We start from the raw sequence: 18,718 nt of genomic DNA, 5'->3' as shown, positions 1-18,718 counted from the left end.
CCCGACTATTCTTCCTCTTGTACATTGGCCACAAATAGGTCCCGGAACAGTTGCATGAATGGCTCCCACGTTCTGTGGAAGCCGTCGTCCGACCCTCGGATGGCAAATTTGATTTTCTCCATTTGGAGAGATTCCGAGAGGTCGGACAGCCAGTCCGCAGCTCTGGGCGGTGCTGCTGACCGCCAGCCAAACAGGATTCTACGGCGGGCGATCAGGGAGGCAAAGGCAAGGGCGTCTGCCCTCCTCCCCAGGAATAGATCTGGCTGTTCTGAAACCCCGAAGACCGCCACTATCGGGCATGGCTCCACCCTCACTCCCACCACTTTGGACATAACCTCGAAGAAGGCTGTCCAGTACTCCACGAGTCTGGGGCAAGACCAGAACATGTGGGCGTGGTTGGCCGGGCCTCTTTGGCATTGCAGTGTTAACCTCAGCCTACTTGTGGCACTAATAACGATTATTATATGTAAAATGTGATTCAATACATATATTATGATAAATGCATTCCAGCATGCTTTTATATTTTAGTATTATTCATTTTTTTCACCTGCAAGGAAACATTTGAAGCTCATACGTTAAATTTCTATTCAAGTATACTTTTTATGATATTCCATAGCATATTAATTCTGTTTTATAATGGGCTGGATTCTCCGGTCCCCCAGCCGCGTGTTTCTCAATGGCGCGCCGTTCACTGACGGTTGGATTCTCTACTCCCGCAGCTGGTCCATGGGATTTCCCGTTGAAGCTACCCAATGCCGCCGGGAAACCCATGGGCCTGGGCACATTGCTGCCCAGAACAGGGAATCCCAATGGTCGAAAATTCCAGCGCATTTGAATTATATACCTTGTTTTCCTCCTTTAAGACAATCCTTAAAACGTGCCTCTTTGACCAGGCTTTTGGTCACCTGTCATGTCCTTATGTGGCTCGTGTCAAATTGTGTCTGACAATGTTCCTGTCGAATGCTTGGGATATTTTCCGAAATGAAATGTACTATATAGATGCAAGCTGATGATGTTGTTTATGCGGGGAAGTTCAACAAACATCAGACGGTCAGGATCTCACCCAAATGGCCATGCCTTGTGTGAATGGCAACAGGCAACAATGGCGTCACTGAAGAAGTGTTCGTTTTGATTACTCGAAACCTCTCAGAATTTTGAACTCCGTATTCAGATCTCCTTTTAACCGTGTTTCTCCAAATGAAAAGAGTCCCAGTTTCCCTGATCACTCATAGCCTCTCCACCCCTACCATTGTCCATATCGGTCTCCAGGTCGGCCTTGTCTTCTTGACATCCTCCCTGAAGTAACCCATCAAGCCTCAATCACGGTAATAATAAAAATGAAAACCATAAAAATAGAGATAATGAGATAGACCAACTTTTTTTCCCCCAATATGAACTTGATGGATTTGTCTGAGGAGATGGATGACATCGCGCGAGACTGGATAACCTGTGACCCGCTCTCCCGCCTCCTTTTACTTTCCAAGATGGCGATGGCCAGAGGCTGTTTGAAGTTGCGGGCGCTGAGAGGATGTTACTTTTCCGAGTTTTTACACTCGCCGACAATCTGCGTTTCCCAGTAAGAGCCTTTTCAATCAATGTCCTCCGTGCAATGTATTATTAGTCACCCTTTCTGCGTCTGCTTCGGCGTTTTTGCCTCTTGGCGGCCCAGTTTCACAACCGACAGAGACAAATACAAACAGGGCAGATAATGAACGGCAAAGCGTTTCACACAATTGGAGAAGCATTTTAAAAGAAATCCGTGACTACAGTTGTACTGTATCGGTGTATTTAAAGAATCTCGGTGTATCTTTATAAGTGAATATTTTCCTCTAGAAATTAAATGCAGGCAAGTCTCCGGTTTATTAGCTGTCTCTTTGAAAGCTGGCAGTAAGTATTGCGTGATTTGGAATTGTAGCAGCTCTTGTATATAGTCGGACTACGCCTGTTCTTCAATTCTCATTTCTTTGTGAAGTGTTGTGATCTCAGCTGTACAGGATCTTACTGAACAGGAGTTTATTCAGCCTATTATATCCGTGTGGGTTTCCCCTGCCCCTGATACTGGAATTCTGGGTAAAACACAAAGTGCTGGAAATACTGTGCAGGTCAGGCAGCATCAAGGAGAAATAGTTAGATTAATGATATGTTAACTCTCTCCCACAAGAGATGCTGACTGACCTGAGTATTTCCAGCATTTTCTGTTTATATCTCACAATTCCAACACCTGCAGTATCTTGTCTTTGAGATAGTAATAGTGTGTACTATGGGGCCACATTAATGTTTGTCTAACATTGATAGTTTACTCAATCCATGTGTAGTTCTCTAATATCTAAATTTCTGATGTCTGTTTACCATTCGGAGGTGCAATTTTGTGTGTTTGGCCAGAAACTCGGTTGTAATGTTTGTAGTGTGTAAGAACTGTGATATTTATTGTTATTACAAAACCTTCTGAGCGCAAATAAACCAAAACCCAGTTGGAATGTATAGTGCGCAATGCCCTGCAGTATTTACAAAATGTTCTGAGCGCAAAGCAAGTATTTTGCTGCTACATGTAACTACAAATCTGTCGTCCAATCAATTTGAACCTTGCTATGTCTTGTCAGTGACCCCCTTTGTTCAGTGTAATAATGCTTCCCAGTGACTTTTGGTGAAGCGTACAGCTAAATCATGCAGACGAGCAGGTCTTGGGTTTATTCCCTGGCCTGTCTCAAGTCAGCTGATCTCAGCCAGGAAAGCAGCAGGAACATTACAGTTGGCTTTGGTGCTCTTAGACTGGTGAGAGGAAAATTGGCCAAAGTTGCAGTTCTTGGTTGCTGTCCAGTGACCCTTGTTGAAATCTACATGTGTGTAGACCGGATCTGGTTCACTGCCGATGCATTCATCCTTTTTTCTTTATTTCCTGTTACAGCTGGAAAGCAACAGGATACCCTCATTGTGCTAAAGCTACCTGCAGATTGATTGATGACTTTCTTATTTTATTCCCCCACCCGCCCTACTCTCTATCCCCACCCCAGGCTTACTGGTCACCCGTTGTCACAATTTTTTACAACAGCGAAGAGGAGTACTTTAAGTTCAGCCATCATCTCCAAGGCCAAACGTTTGAATGCAAAATATGAACAATTTCTGGAAAGAAACTTTCCACGTTTTTATGTGATCTACTCCACCTTTTTCAGAGGTGAGTTAATGGTCAGAAGATATTGGTCATTCTTCAGCGGCATAAATGACAAATGTTATGTGGGAGAGAGAGAAATAAACAATTCATGATATACCGGTACAATATAGGGAAAAAGTCAAAATTGCATTTATTGTCCATCGCTACAGTTTAGGAGTTGACCATTAAATTGGGGAGACCATTACATTAACAGAAAGTCTGTATCCTCAGTGATGTATTAATCTTTGCAATTGTGATCTCCTGCATCAGTCTATCGACCGGACAGGTATGCACTCGGGAGCTACAGGGAAGATAGAAACAACCAGCCAGGTTTTTAATTGCTACTCTGTGAACATATTCAACAACAGCATGCGTTCACATAGAAGCTTAAATCACAAAATTGTCCCATGATATTTCACAAAGGAAGAAATGAATGAATGCTGAGCCACTGGGAGAAATAGAAGTGTCCAAAGGCTTGGTTGAAATGAAAGGTTTTGAAGAGTCTTTTAAAGGTGGAGGCAGGATTGAAGAAGGACTTGGACAGCAGAGCTAAGATGGCTGAAATTTTGCTACCATTTAGAGAGGAGGGGAGGGCATTGAAGTGGGTGTTTGGACATGGGAGATGACAAACTGGAAGAGGTTACCTTAGTTGGGGTAGGAGGTGATGTAAACAAGACTGCAGTCAGATCTCATGAGAGGGGAAGTTGACTGGAGGACGTTGTATAGGAAGGGTGGGGTGAGGTCATGGAAGGATGTGTGGATGAATTGGGAATTTGAAATTCTATGCTTTTAATAAATTTAGAGTACCCAATTCATTTTTTTTCCAATTAAGGGGCAATTTTAGCATGGCCAATCCACCTACCCTGCACATCTTTGGGTTGTGGATGCGAAACCCGCACAAACACAGGGAGAATGTGCAAACTCCACAGGGACAGTGACCCAGAGTCGGGTTCGAACCTGGGGCCTCGGCACCCTGAGGCAGCAGGGCTAACCCACTGCGCCACCGTGCTGCCCCTAATATACTTTTTATTTTTAAATTCAGGATTGTTATTGAATTCAAATTTTATCATCTGCAGTGGCGGTATTTGAACCTGGGGCCCCCAGATTACTCTGGGTCTCTGGATTACTCATCCAGTGATGATACCACTATGCCACTGCCTGCGGTGCGAAATGCTATGCTTTTATCGGACAAAGAGCCTGTGTAGATCAATCGTTGATCAATTCTCCAACCCAAGTCTGTGCCTCCAGGAGGGTACTATTCTCAGCCTATATGTCCATCTTCGACAGTGTTGCACTGACTGACATTTTTCTTTAAAAACTGGTGTGCAGTTTGGGGGGGGTGTCAGGTGGTGATTTGCTCGCCACAGGATTCCAAGCCTCTGACCTGCTCTTGTGGCCACTATATTTATATGGCTGGTCTAATTCAGTTCTTCGTCAATGGTAACCCAGGATGTTGATAGAGGATTCAGTGATGATAAGGCCATCTGTGGACATTCTGAATTCTCCCTCTGTGACCCAAACAGGCGCCGGAATATGGCGACCAAGGGCTTTTCACAGTAACTTCATTGCAGTGTTAATGTAAGTCTAATTGTGACAGTAAAGATTATTATTAATGTCATGGGGAGATGGTTTGATTCTCGCTTGTTGGAGACTGTCATTGCCTGACACTTGTGCAAATGTTACTTGCCACTCATCAGCCCAAGTCTAAATGTTGTCCAGGTCTTTTTGCATTTGGACATGGACTGCTTCAATTGTTGAGGAATTGCAAATAGTACTGAACATTATGCGATCATCAGCGAACGTCCTCATTTCATTGAAGCAGCTGAAGATGGTTGGGCCTAGGACACTACCCTGCGGAACTCCTACAGTGATGTCCTGGGATTGAGATGATTGACCTCAACAATCACAATCACTTTCTTTTGTTGGGAAGTCTCCAACCAGTGGAGAGTTTTTCCGATTCCTATTGACTTCAATTTTGCCAGGGCTCCTTGATGCCATACTCAATCCAATGCTGCCTTGATGTCAAGGGCAGTCACTCTAACCTCACCTCTGGCATTCAGCTCTTTTGTCCATATTTGGACCACAGCATAAATTAGGTCAGGTGCTGAGTGACTCTGGTGGAATCCTAACTGAGCACCAGTGAGCAAGTTATTGCTGAGTAAGTTGATTACACTCTCAAAAGACCCCTCCATCACTTTGATGATGGAGAGAAGACTGATGGTGCAGTAATTGACCCAGTTAGATTTGTTATTCGATTTGTCCTCCTTTTTATGTGCAGGGCACACCTGGGAAATTTTCCACATTGCTGGGTAGATGCCAGTGTTGTAGCTGCACTGAAACAGCTTGGCTAGGGGTGCAGCAAGTTCTGGAGCACAATATTGTCAGGACGTAACCTTTGCAGAATCCAGTGCCTTCAGACGTTTCTTGATATCATGTGGAGTGGATCAAATTGGCTGAAGATTGATATCTGTTCTGCTGGGACCTCAGGAGGAGACCGAGATGGATCAGCCACTCGGCACTTCTGGCTGAAGATTGTTTCACATGCTTCAGCCTGGTCTTTTGCACTGATGTGCTGGGCTTCCCCCATCATTGAGGCTGGGGATATTTGTGGAGCCTCTTCCTCTGGTGAGTTTAATTGTCCACCATCATTCATGTCTGGATGTAGCAGGACTGCAGTGCTTTGAGCTGATCTGCTGGTTGTGGGATCACATAGCTCTGTCTATTGCATGCAGCTTTCGCTTTTTGGCATCTCAATTGTGTTGTAGCTTCACCAGGTTGACAGCTCATTTTTAGGTACACCTGGTGTTGCTCCTTTGATTATCTTCTTTGATTCTCAGATCAGCCTCCGTGAATGGTGAGAAGCATTTGTATATGTTTCTTTATTTCACCCATCTATGTTGTGTTGCTGCTGATAAGAGGCAAAACATCACGAAAACAGATTATCTGATTATTTCATTGCTGTTTAAGGGATCCTGCTGTGCGCAAATTGGCTGCTACATTTCTCAGTGACTACACTTCAAATAAAGTACTTAATTAGCTGTAAAGCATTTTGGAACATAGTGAAATGTGCAATAGAAATGCAAATCTATTCATTGTATCTTATGGTGCAGAAGAGGGCTATTCAGCCCTTTTCCTTAAAAAAGAAACTCCTCTCCCTCTGGTTCTTTTGTAAATTATATTAAACAATAATTGCATTTTCACAATTGACAACTTTCCATTTTAACGTACCTTTTGTAGGTTTTCGTTTATTGTATTTTGACTTCAAGGAAGTCAGTGGAATAAAGCGTAAAATGGCTGAACAGGCACTGAAGTACAACCAACTGCCTTACCGAGAAATGGAAAAACTAAGACAGGTGGGAAGTCTTTTTTTTTTCATGTAGTAAGTGAAGACCACTGTGCTGCAGATAGACACGTTCCTTTGTTGTTCCCATTCCAAGTACTGAGGCATTAAGATACAGATTTCTGCTGCAGGATCATAATTGTTCAACATACCTTTTTTCCATTTGTCGATATGTTAAACCTTGTTCTTCTGAGTCAAGCACCATGGGCTCTGGCTGAGAAAAGAGACTGACATCTGCAAAGTTTATATCAATGCCAAGCTAATGTTTTGGGGTACAGGGGTCGACAGAAAAGTAAAACTCTTTTTGCCTCAAGGCCACAAGTTAACTGTGTAGGAATGGAAATCGCCACTTTGATCTGAATCAGTGGTCTGGTCCTCTGAAATTGGTACTGAATGGAAGGAATTTTACTCTGCATCTCGTTGTGCTATAACTGATCAGGTAGTTCTGATTGTTGGCATAAGATGCCTGAAATGGACATGGTCCCATTCCCCAAATCTAATGTCCCTCACCTGATGAATACAAAAGAACGGTAGTGGAAACTGAACCAATATGAGTGATATTTCGCTTTGTAGTGAGAAATAATGAATTCAGCAACAAATTCAAGCTTTGCACATGTGTGTTTACACGTACTGCGCAGTGCTTTCAAGTAAAATTAAATGTTGGCCACTTGCTGACATCTGAAGTTTGCAGCTGTAATCTGTAAAAGGCTTTTCTCTTTCAGTTTCGCAGAGATATTATAAAGGTGATGCCTGTGGTGCTTCTATCACTTCCACCATTTGCAAACTATATGGTATTTATATTGATGTGAGTATTTTAAGAATTAATTTTAATTGTGCTCGGGTTGGACAGCGATGGATCATGTCAGTCCATATTTTTAAATACTTTTTGACCAAAGTGTTGACCTTTTGGGCCATTTTGTTTATATTGCCTCAGTTCAGTGGCTGCACCGCGACAGTTGATAACGGCCTGAGGAATCGAAGGAAGTTGCATAATTTCCACATGTCAGTGTAAGATGAACCATCTAACTTTATTACAGAAACTGTGTGGTCTGCGAGAGTGGCCTGGGATGAATGTGCGTCCTTAACTGTGAGGAAGTAACTGGCTTCACGTTGATGCTTTCTCACACGAGGTGTATTGTGGGGCCTTTTATATACCTATCATTCTGTTGCACCACCTGCTGCCAGCAGTATTATTCTTAATTACTATGTGCAAAACTGGTCTCGAATTTCCAGTCAATGCCTCAACCACTGCTCCCACTTTCCCCTCTGACAAAGTTATGTTGGCAATGGAGGAGGATGGGTGCATCATAATAGAGGATGCGTGGGTGCTTAGGCTGGAGATCACCTCTTTGCAGTGGTCTGTACCCCTGGGGTTTACCTGCCTTTCATTTGTCACATTTCAGGTCATAGAGAGTGACTTTTATGCCTGATATTCCATGTTCCCCTCTCCTATTGTGTTGCAACCATTTACACCACCTCTGTACCCATCTTTTGTTTTTATATTTGTCTCATTATCGCTTCCCTTTGGCTTGCATCTCTTTTTAAATAAATTTAGAGTACCCAATTTATTTTTTCCAATTAAGGGGCAATTTAGTGCAGCCAATCCACCTAACTTGCACATCTTTGGGTTGTGGGGGTGAAACCCACGCGAACACTGGGAGAATGTGCAAACTTCACACGGACAGTGACCCAGAGCTGGGATTGAACCCGGGTCCTTGCGCTGTGAGGCAGCAGTGCTAACCACTGCACCACCGTGCTGCCCTCTGGCTTGCATCTTAATCACATTTGTCATTTAATTGCTTCTTTCCTCCATATCCCGTTTCCTGGCTCTGTACTTACTGAAATGTTCATCTCTAGCATCTTCCAATCCTGATGAAAGGCCAGTGCACTGAGATACTAACTCTGTTTCTCCCTGCACAGATGCTGTCATACCTGCATTTTTCCAGCATTTCCAGTTTTTAATTCCAATTACCAGTATTCAGTTTCTCTCGTCTCTAATGGCCTGTTTTAATGAAGTTACATTGGAGCTGGCTGTTGGAATTGGGAATGCTGAGAGTTCTGTAAGGAAAGAAAGAACGTGCATTTATTCTGCACCTTTCACAATCTCAGGACATCCCAAAGCACTTTACAGCACAGAAGTAAGGTATTCAGCCTGTTGTACTTGTGTGCATTGTGCTTAATTGTGGATGAGCAATAAATCTGGCCTTGCCAGCAATGCTCACATCCCAGGAACAAAAAATCCTAAAGTGTTTTGTGTCCTGTCCTACTTGTAGCTGCTCCTACCTGGAGACCTGCTGTCATGGTATGTTAACTTTACGCCAACCTCACACATCCACTGTAGCTTGTCTTCAACCACTCTGTGACGTCTGTCATCCAACTACGCTTAGGTCAACCCCTCTTTCTGCTGCCTTCCATTTTACCCTCTGGATGAATTCTCTGTAGCTTTTCAGCTCTGATCTAACGGCAGGAATACTGACATTTTCTTTTCTGGATGTCACTATTTAGGGTTCTTTTTGCTCTTGCTATTTCAAGCACTTCTTCATTTGTCTTGTGGTTTGTATATGGAATTTTAAGCAATATGCCTTGGCATCCATTTCCAAGGCCTTTATTTTCTTCCACAGACCTTTATTTATTGTCTAGATTTCCGAGGATGACAGGAAAGCAGGTAGAATGCAGCATGTTATGAGTTTTTTCCTTGTTACAAGCTTGTTTTTTTGTTAACACATCCTCATGTGTACTGCTGTAGAATGATGTACCACGTAGATTGGATTCAGTAATGTCTTTACAAGATCTGGTAATGGAGCTTTATGGGGACTTTTCTAGCAGTAAAAATACAAGAGTACAATTAGTAAAGTACCTGTTAACATTAAACTTGTGTTTCCTAAAGCTGTACATAACATTTCATTGTTTGTAGGTATTTCTTTCCACGGCAGTTGTTAATAAGACACTTCTGGACCCGTGATCAGCAGCAGGAGTTCATGGAAATATACCATTCAACCCGGGCTCAGGTTTACCCAAATGCTCTGAGGAATTTGACCAAGGCAGCGTCAAAAGTTCCAGACAGGCGACTGAAAAACAAACTATTACAACTCAGCAATAAGGTATATACATAAACATGTTACACTATCATTCCCAAACTTGGGACTTGGAAAAGGGCACTTGTCAGGTTTTGTGGCACAGCCCAGTGGTAAACCAACGTGCTGTGCCATGGAGTGGCACAAATGCAGGTTTGTACCCGATTCTCTGCGTGTTCTAGCAAGGCAGCAAGCTGGTACTGGACACTAAAAGTGAGGAGGAGGAAAAAGTAAACCAACATCCCCCAGATTTTTACTTTGGCAGCTTGTTAATGGGCCAGGTAGAAGCCTAGAAGCAAATTACATACCCAACATCTTGGCGAGCAAATAACAAAAATAGCAAATGACCACAGGGTGGCACGGTAGCACAGTGGTTAGCACTGTTGCTTCACAGCGCCAGGGTCCCAGGTTCGATTCCTGGCTTGGGTCACTGTCTGTGTGGAATCTGCACATCCTCCCCGTGTGTGCGTGGGTTTCCTCCGGGGGCTCCGGTTTCCTCCCACAGTCCAAAGATGTGCTTGTTGGGTGAATTGGACATTCTGAATTCTCCCTCCGTGACCCGAACAGGCGCCGGAATGTGGCGACTGGGGGATTTTCACAGTAACCTCATTGCAGTGTTAATGTAAGCCTACAATAAAGATTATTTTTAAAATGTAATTAACGGGAGAGCACTGATTTAATCAAGGAGGAAGAAAAGGAACTGAAAGACTAGTCACAACATAAAGGACACTCTGGTCTCGTATGACATTCAAAACATTTGAATGTAAATTTCCAGGCTCTCTCTGAGGCCACAAGGATAGTTGTGTGGGGAGTCGGAATGTCTGTGGTCTCTGCTCAGGAAGAGAAAGCTTTACCTTGCATTGAACCTATGTTCTATCTGATCTGCACAGGGACAAAGGTTCCATTTTCCAATAATGGCATCCTTATGCCTTATTGAAGGGGAAAAAAACCTGCCCTCAAAAAAGAGCTTTATTTAATTGTTATCATATGTGCTAAATTGGATTTACCAGCTTGTAAGGCACTGTTGGCATGTTGCTCCTTTTTGTCATCTTGAAATTTTAATTGCTTCCTGGACCTACATAGCAGCTATTCTAAGGCAATAAATCTGGCTTGGGAGATTAATTGCAATATTTACCCAGTTTCTGATCAGTGGAAGTTGTTTTTTATGGGGGGGGGGTGCTGCCAGTGCATTTGTGTTGACACATTATGGGGCTGGTTTAGCACACTGGGCTAAATCGCTGGCTTTTAAAGCAGACCCAGGCAGGCCAGCAGCACGGTTCAATTCCCCGAGCAGGCGCCGGCATGTGGTGACTAGGGGCTTTTCACAGTAACTTCATTTTTGCAGCCTACTTGTGACAATAAGTCATTTTCATTTCATTGTTCTGTATTTAAATAAAGGTCGAGGAAGGCATCCACCCAGAAATCTCCCAGCTGCAGCTGGTGGCAAAGCTCTTCTCGGGACATCCATTAGACGTGCGACACATTGGTGCACGGCAGATGGTGAGCAAGTGGCTGAAACCTTGTAAGAAGTTTATTTCTGTCAAGCATCAGTGTTTAAAGTACGCGAGACAAAATTTATGACACAGGTCATGGGAACTCCTTTGTTTAGATAGCAGACACAAGAATTTCACATGAATGTGTTAGGCATTTTGAAATTTCCTGGCTACTTGTCTTTGAACGATGTTTAATTACTATTTTAAATGAAAGATAGAAAAGGAAATGTCACACCCATTAACATGTTCCCATGTTTCAACTGCTGTTATGTTCTTAGAAAATCTTGAGTCAGGTGATGTTCCTCACTCCGCACATGCCTACCTTCATCATACGCCATCGTCTCCAGAGCCACATAATAGAGATTCATCATTTGGACCAAGCTCTAAATGTTTTGGGCGTGCACAACCTGTCAGAGGATGAACTGAAGATTGTGAGTAAAAGAATTGGCAGTGTGAAGCTGACATTTCAACAACAACTTAGACTTAACTAGTGCTTTGAACAGAAGTGCAATCAGGTGAAAATGGAGACCAAGGCAAAGAAGGATATTACTTTTGAGGGGGGTGGATTTTAAAGAGGTCTCGGAGGAAGAGAGGGGCATGAGAGGGAGAGCGATTTCTGAGAGGAATTCCACAGAATGCCTGGAGCCTAGATGGCTCAAGGCACAGCCACCGATGATTGGGTGAATGGAGCGGGGCGTGCACGAGTGGGTTGGAGGAACGCCGAGGTCTTAGACGGTTGTCGGGCTGTAGGAGGTCATAGAGAAAGGGGCTGAATTTGACCTGGGTGACCTACCAGCAGAGTGTACTGGCCAATCTTCCATATCTGTAGTGACAAGGTGGCCATTATTCTGAGGCACTGGCCTCATTAACATCAGGCTATTGTGATGCGGGGCACCAAATGGGCATCCCAGTACAACTCGCAATATCATACAATCCTGGCCACTGGCAAGAGTCAGGGTGACAGCATGCTGATTCCAGTGCAGTAGCAGCCTACATTATTTCTGTGGGGCCCACGAGAAATATTTTGAATTGGAAGCAAATTGTACTGCTTTGTCTCTTGAAGTGTAGTGTAGAGCATGGGGTGGGGGGTAGAAGAGGAGAAATACTTTTTTTTGCACTTTGAAGCTATCGGTTCAAAGTGACTCCGTGAATATAGTTTGTTTTAAATTACCCCGCTATGTCCCTTTTCAAAGTTACGCTCAGATGACATCATGCAGGGAGCGAGGGGTTTTTATTACTGTAAATATGGGTAGTGTCATAAGATTTTCTTTGTTGGCTATTTATTCTTTCGTTCCTCCGCCATGCTGGTAGCACATGACTAACATTATGGAATGAATCATTGCCCTGTTGAATAAACAAGAAACCCGTGTTGAGCACATTAAAACCTGGCCTGTGTATGATGTGTGGTGTGCGCGGCAGTCTTGAATGGATTCAGCTATTTGCAAATCAAATGTGGAAACCAGTGTTGGGTTCAACTTGAGCCTGTCAGTGATGCAAGAGAAATATAATGCCGGTTTGTCTATCTTTTAAAGTACGTTAACCTTCTGAAGAATATCTTTCCCATACAATGAAATGTCATTGTTACAAGGCATTCAAAATTAGATATGAAGCTAAACATGTCCATCACTGGAATAAGGAAATCGGAGTGTCCTACAGTTTACGTACATCCCATGTAAAAGTCCACCCATAATTTTTGGCTTACGATTTCATAATTATTCATATACCACATGTAGAAGTTATCCTTAGTGCAGCATCAGTTCAAGCAGTTCTAAAAAAACTAACATCTCCAGCCTAAACACAATGTGTCTGACTGTGGCAGACTGAACCCAATTAGGTGACACGGTGGTTAGCACTGTGGCTTCACAGCGCCAGAGACCCAGGTTTGGTTCCAGCCTTGGGTGACTGTGTGGAGTTTGCACGTTCTCCCAGTGTCTGAGAGTTTCCTCCGGCTGCTCAAGTTTCCTCCCACAGTGCAAAGATGTGCAGTTTAGGTGTATTGGCCAGGCGAAATCGCCCCTTCATGCCCAAAGATGTGTAGGTTAGTGGGGTTACGGGGATGTGGTGGTGGAGTAGGCCTGGGTTAGGGTGCTCTTTTTGGAGGATAGGTGCAGACTCGATGGGCCAAATGGCCTCCTTCTGCACTGTACGGATTCTATGAAAGATACACCCATCCATGTCATAACAGCAGGCTAGGGCCAGCTAGCCAATTTGTGGACTCCTCTAGATAGCCAATCCATGTACAGGATGCTGTGTGACCTCAAATCAAGCATGTGTGTAAACGTCCTAAAAATATTACTTGTGCAAAACATTGACCCTTGAACATTGTGCCCAAAACATTGGTCTCAAAAATTTGAATTTTACTCCAGTATTTAAGTAATTGCAGGAAAATATTTCATGCTGTTTTATCAATTTTTCCCCCATTTGTCTGGGTGAATATGGTTAGCCTGATCATTGCTTTGTGGTTCTACTTTTAAGGCATGTTATACAAGAGGTCTGAATTCAGTGCACCTGAATGCAGCACAGTGCAAGGAGTGGTTGACCAAATGGATCCAGCTTTCTAAGAAATTAAGAGGTAAAAGAATACAGAGCAAGTGTATTTAACAGCCTCTTATTGCTGACAGTAATTTAACATAACCCATAGAATTTATGGGCGGCATGGTGATACAGTGGTTAGCACTGCAGCCTCACGGCGCCAAGGACCCTGGTTCGATGCCAGCCTCGGGTCACTGTCCGTGTGGAGTTTGCACATTCTCACCGTATCTGCCTGGGTCTCACCCCACAACCCAAAGATGTGCAGGGTAGGTAGATTGGCCACGCTAAATTGCCCCTTAATTGGAATTTTTTTTTAAACCACAGAATTTTACAGTGCAGGAGGATGTAATTCTGCACAACATTCCTGGACTGGCTCTTTGGAAGAGCTACCCACAAAATCTGTTTTCCATGTCCTTGATTTTTTTTTTCTCACAGATTTACTCACCTTTTATACAGATATTATGGATTCTACTTTTGTGAAGGTTTCCAGTAGGGCATTTCTTGACCCCTCATTGCTTTGCATGATTCCATATATAATTAACCAAGATGGCATGGTCTTGAGATGGACTTTCAATCTATAATATCCATTCTTGGATGTAATATCATGGGAATAACAAGTGAAGACCAGGTGTTTCCCCACACGGAGGACATTGAGGAGAGGATATCCTCAGGCCAATCCCGAAGCAGGAAGGAGGCTGCTTGTGTAGTTACCCTATTAGCATGGACAGAAATGCATGGAGGGAGAAACTGCTCTGCCGCATGCAGAAAATGGGATTAGAATAAATTGGGTGGTTGTTTTTGACCAGCGCACATGCGATGGGCCGAAGGGCCTTTTCTGTGCTAGATGACTGTCTCCATTTCTTGAGGTTAGCTTTTTTTTTAAGATTATATACCTGGCTCTTGAGTCTTATTTCTGAATACCAGGTCATGTTATACTTGGTCATTCTATGGTCACTGTCCTCCAAAGGTCCTCTGAATGTGATGTGAATTCCTCTTCCCCCCAGGGGCTTTACTCACCTGTGCACCCCCAATGTGTTCTGATATATAAATGCCTCAATAAAATATTTTTCCATATGGGTTCTGGTTGCCAAGTGCACACTGTGGGCGATCTATCGGATTCGCATTGGTGTGCCCTCACCCCTGATATGCATACTCCAGTTGGTGTAAATGGGAAGTCGGGATCCCTGTTAAGTCATTGGTGGGGACAATTAAGCGGGCAAATCCCGCTGGCATATATTAAAGTGGTTAGTTTTTGTGCAACTGAAATATTTCTACTTTCAGATTCCGAAGCCTCGCTGCTGTTGTATAGCATGGTGTTACTTTCCTCAAATTACCATAATTCCAGAAAAAGCAAGTAAACCGATACAAAACTGAAAGTGGCCAGCTATGTTTACCCAAGACATTGGTGTTGTATTGACAGCGATTTGTTCCTACATTACTGCGAGAGTGAGACTCCAGAATTCCAAGGTGGTCACCACCTATGTATGATGTAATGATTGTACTTGGAGGCAGGTTTCCCCTAATGAAATTCAATGCAAATATCTGAGAGAAAGAAAAAGATTTACTTCATTCTTTACTTAAAGCGCATATATGAATTAGTTAAGAAACTTAATGGTTTTGGACCAATACTTTTTTTAGCGATATGTTATAAATTTTGCAGTATAATCATATGCACATTTTTGGCTGTTGATAGATTTGACCAGTGGTGGGAAGGAAACATTTAAATTGCTGGTCAAAATAACAATGAAGCCAATATTGTTTCCTGTAATTTATGTGCAAATGTCATGGCAACTTCAGACGAGGGCAAATGAGCAATTAAATGCAGAAATCAAATTTGCTGTTGGGTGTGTGTCGTTCTGCTATTTAGCTTTGTAATAAAGTCTGGTCGATGTCTGGCTCATTAGTCAAATTCCTGTACTTGTACTAAACAGTCACTGAATATTTAACTATCAATTTCTACTTGCTCCAGTCTTTTATGTAGCTATTGTTTCACAGTAGAAATACAGAAGGGACGTGGAAAATTCACCTTTTGCACAGTAGGTGGAGCTCAAGACCAGCCTGATGCCTGTGATTCACCCTCGATGCCAGAAATATTCAGGCCAATAACATTGAAACTAAAGCAAGATTTTTACTGAAAATCTGAAGTAAAAACAAAATTTTGAAACCACTCAACATCTTTGGAAAGAGAAATAGTTAATATTTCAGGTCGATGACCTTTCACTGGAACTCTGATGTCAAATGGGGCTTGATCTACTGATTAAACATATTATTGACACTCTCTTGACATTTCATTAATGACCCTATAAATTGGTGTTGGCATATCTTTTATTGGAGAGTTTTATGCATTTGCTTTTTAAGTTTTCAGCTACCTATATAACCAAATACAACGTCATGTGTTTGGCTAAACTGCTGGCTCAGTTGGCTGAGGAATTGGTGTGAGACACTGATTTGAATATTTATCTCATTACAAAAGAAAATATTTTGTTTAGTTAATTATAAAAAGTCTCTGCTGCCCACCTTAATTCCTTTACCAATAGTCGGCAGCAAGGAGTCCAAATTGGTGATAGCTTCTACCCTGTCACACTTGAAATGTTGCTGCCTACGTGCACTCATCTTTTTATATTTTGGGGGGGCACAGTAGCACAGTGGTTAGCACAGTTGCTTCAGCGCGCCAGCGTCCCAGGCTCGATTCCTGGCTTGGGTCACTGTCTGTGCGGAGTCTGCACGCTCTCCCCATGTCTGCGTGCGTTTCCTCCGGGTGCTCCGGTGTCCTCCCACAGTCCAAAAATGTGCAGGTTAGGTGAATTGGCCATAATAAATTGCTCTTAGTGCCCAAAAAAAGGTTACGTGGATACGGTGGAGGCTTGGGTTTAAGTAGGGTGCTCTTTCCAAGAGCCGGTGCAGACCGGATGGGCCAAAAGGCCTCCTTCTGCACTGTAAATTCTATGATATTTTCTTTTAATTGTTTCCACTAATTCTAGCTTCTATTTCATGCTCTGGTTTGTGATGTGTCACCACACTCAACAGAGCAGCAAGATATTAAAGCTGAAAGACGAATTCTAGGAAAAGTAGCTCTATGGAGGGTCATTTCTTTCTCAAATTCAGCACTGACTCTTGCACAGTGGAATCCTGGAAAATTGTTGCCACTTTCCCAATTCAAGTTAGATTTGCATCTCCTAATTTTACCTAAACTTTTATACTGCAATGCTGTGTTTTGAGCAGCTGAAATATAGAAGAGTAGAGTTAGAAATATTTGTTTCAAGGTTGGATGAAAGATGATGGAGGTGATTTTCATCTTCATATGCAGCCGGTGACTGAACAGATTGCCTGCCCAACTTTTATCCATTGAGCCTGATGTCAGTGAAAATGAAAATAACCTGACTGTCCTTTCTAAACATGTGTAACAGGTATTTCCATAGTTGATGCCTGAAGCTGCAACCTTTGTTAACATGAAAATCAACAACTTGAATCGTCTTATGAATTTCGAGTTTAGATTTCTGAATTGTGTACTAACCAAACAGTACTCATGCTTACCTAAATATGCATTTGAATGAACAGCACCTACATTGCACTGATAACCTGCTTGCATGTTCAAGTACGACTGATTCTGTTCATTTTTTCATTGTGCACTGCAGAAGCTATTTTTTAAAAGTTTACTTTGAGTTATTTTTTTAAAAGATGGATGCCTTAATTCAATTAAGTTTTTTTTTATTTTGAGATGTACTGTGAATGGATATATGTTTGGAGTGGAAATGAGGATTCTGTGTATATTGGGCTCAGTTTTGGCTAATTTTAAAGTGAAAAATGATAACTCCTGGGTATGTGAATAAAAATATTTTGTATTCCTTTTGACTTGTTTCTTAATAATGTTTAATAACACAATAGGGCTAAGACCTATAGGGTGACGGGTTTTCAGTTTCCTTGCTGGAGGTCAACAATGGCACATAGTGCCTTCAATGGAGAGAAGTCCCAAAGCACTTCATAGGTGGATAATAAGAAATGGACACTTGAGCTAATGGAGATATAGGGGGGCAACTAATTGATTGGCTAAAGAGGTAGGTCTGAAGGAGGGTCTTGAAGAAGGAGAGCAACTGAGGAAAGGGCAAGATAAGGGAGAGAAAGGGCAGCACGGTGGCCTAGTGGTTAGCACAGCTGCCTCACGGCGCTGAGGTCCCAGGTTCGATCCCGGCTCTGGGTCACTGTCCGTGTGGAGTTTGCACATTCTCCCTGTGTCTGCGTGGCTGTCGCCCTCACAACCCAAAGATGTGCAGGGTAGGTGGATTGGCCATGCTAAATTGCCCCTTAATTGGAAAAAATAATTGGGTAATCTAAATTTTAAAAAAAAAGATAAGGGAGAAAAGATCAGAGTTTTGTACCTTGATGGCTAATGTAAGTCTGCCAGTGATGGTGCAAAGCGAAGGAGGGAAGCACAGAAAGTCAGTCAGAGGAACGGAGAATGCAGGGGGAAGAGGGGATGGATAAGCCTTTGCCATTCATTTCATAATGTGTTGGTTCTCTGGATTTTACCCAGTTTGTGTTGGTCTGAAATGGAGTTAAACTCCCTCCGAGGCTTGTGTTTGAAATGTGTTTCTGGGTTAACATGCCACGTAAAATCTACCTCTTGAACAAAGCTTTTTGGTCACCTTTCCTAACATATCCTAAAGTGGCTGTGTCAAATTTTGTCTGGTAATGCACCTCTGCTGTACGTTTAGGTACCCTGATTCTATTGAGCTTCGAGAATATTACTTCAATTTTGACTGTTCAAATAGTTGGAATTAGAGGCTGGGGTAATTGATTGTATCAGTTTTAAATGAATGAAGTAGCTGGAGTTTTACTTTTTTTTATTATAAATTTAAAGTACCCAATTAAGGGGCAATTTAGTGTGGCCGGAGGGGTGGCACTGTGGTGCAGTGGTTAGCACTGCTGCATCACTGCACCGAGGTCCCAGGTTCGATCCCGGCCTTGGGTCACTGTCTGTGTGGAGTTTGCACATTCTCCCCATGTCTGCATGGGTCTTACCCCACAACCCAATGATGTGCAGGGTAGGAGGATTGGAAAAAAAATAATTGGGTACTCAAATTTAAAAAATAAAATAAAATTAGCGTGGCCAATCCACCTACCCTGCACGGGT

At 42.8% G+C, this 18,718-nt stretch overlaps 1 protein-coding gene across 2 annotated transcripts; it reads left to right on the top strand.

Annotated features, from left to right (window-relative positions):
• Positions 1-1,453: 1,453 nt before the first annotated feature.
• Positions 1,454-17,432, top strand: letmd1 (LETM1 domain containing 1). 2 transcript variants are annotated; one of them, XM_038786475.1, is made up of 9 exons: positions 1,454-1,576; positions 3,012-3,172; positions 6,386-6,501; positions 7,211-7,293; positions 9,403-9,589; positions 10,961-11,062; positions 11,334-11,486; positions 13,531-13,627; positions 14,869-17,432. In XM_038786475.1, the coding sequence occupies exons 1-9, from the start codon at positions 1,485-1,487 to the stop codon at positions 14,943-14,945; spliced, it is 1,068 nt and encodes a 355-aa protein (XP_038642403.1). In that variant the 5' UTR covers positions 1,454-1,484; the 3' UTR covers positions 14,946-17,432. The 2 variants fall into 2 exon arrangements, with proteins under 2 accessions (XP_038642403.1, XP_038642404.1); XM_038786476.1 differs by lacking the exon at positions 3,012-3,172 and having other exon boundaries at positions 1,478-1,576.
• The last annotated feature ends 1,286 nt before the right edge of the window (positions 17,433-18,718 follow it).

This window comes from Scyliorhinus canicula, chromosome 28 (assembly GCF_902713615.1).
Source record: "Scyliorhinus canicula chromosome 28, sScyCan1.1, whole genome shotgun sequence".
Lineage (NCBI taxonomy): Eukaryota > Metazoa > Chordata > Chondrichthyes > Carcharhiniformes > Scyliorhinidae > Scyliorhinus > Scyliorhinus canicula.
Note: the sequence above shows the minus strand (reverse complement) of the source record. Positions and strands in the feature narration are given on the sequence as shown.

Excerpts from the sequence above, each read along its gene's own strand:
- letmd1 (XM_038786475.1), top strand. The coding sequence starts at position 1,485 with ATGGCGATGGCCAGAGGCTGTTTGAAGTTGCGGGCGCTGAGAGGATGT. Across the intron at positions 3,173-6,385 it reads CTACTCCACCTTTTTCAGAG|GTTTTCGTTTATTGTATTTT; the intron begins GTGAGTTAATGG and ends TACCTTTTGTAG. Across the intron at positions 11,063-11,333 it reads ACATTGGTGCACGGCAGATG|AAAATCTTGAGTCAGGTGAT; the intron begins GTGAGCAAGTGG and ends TTATGTTCTTAG.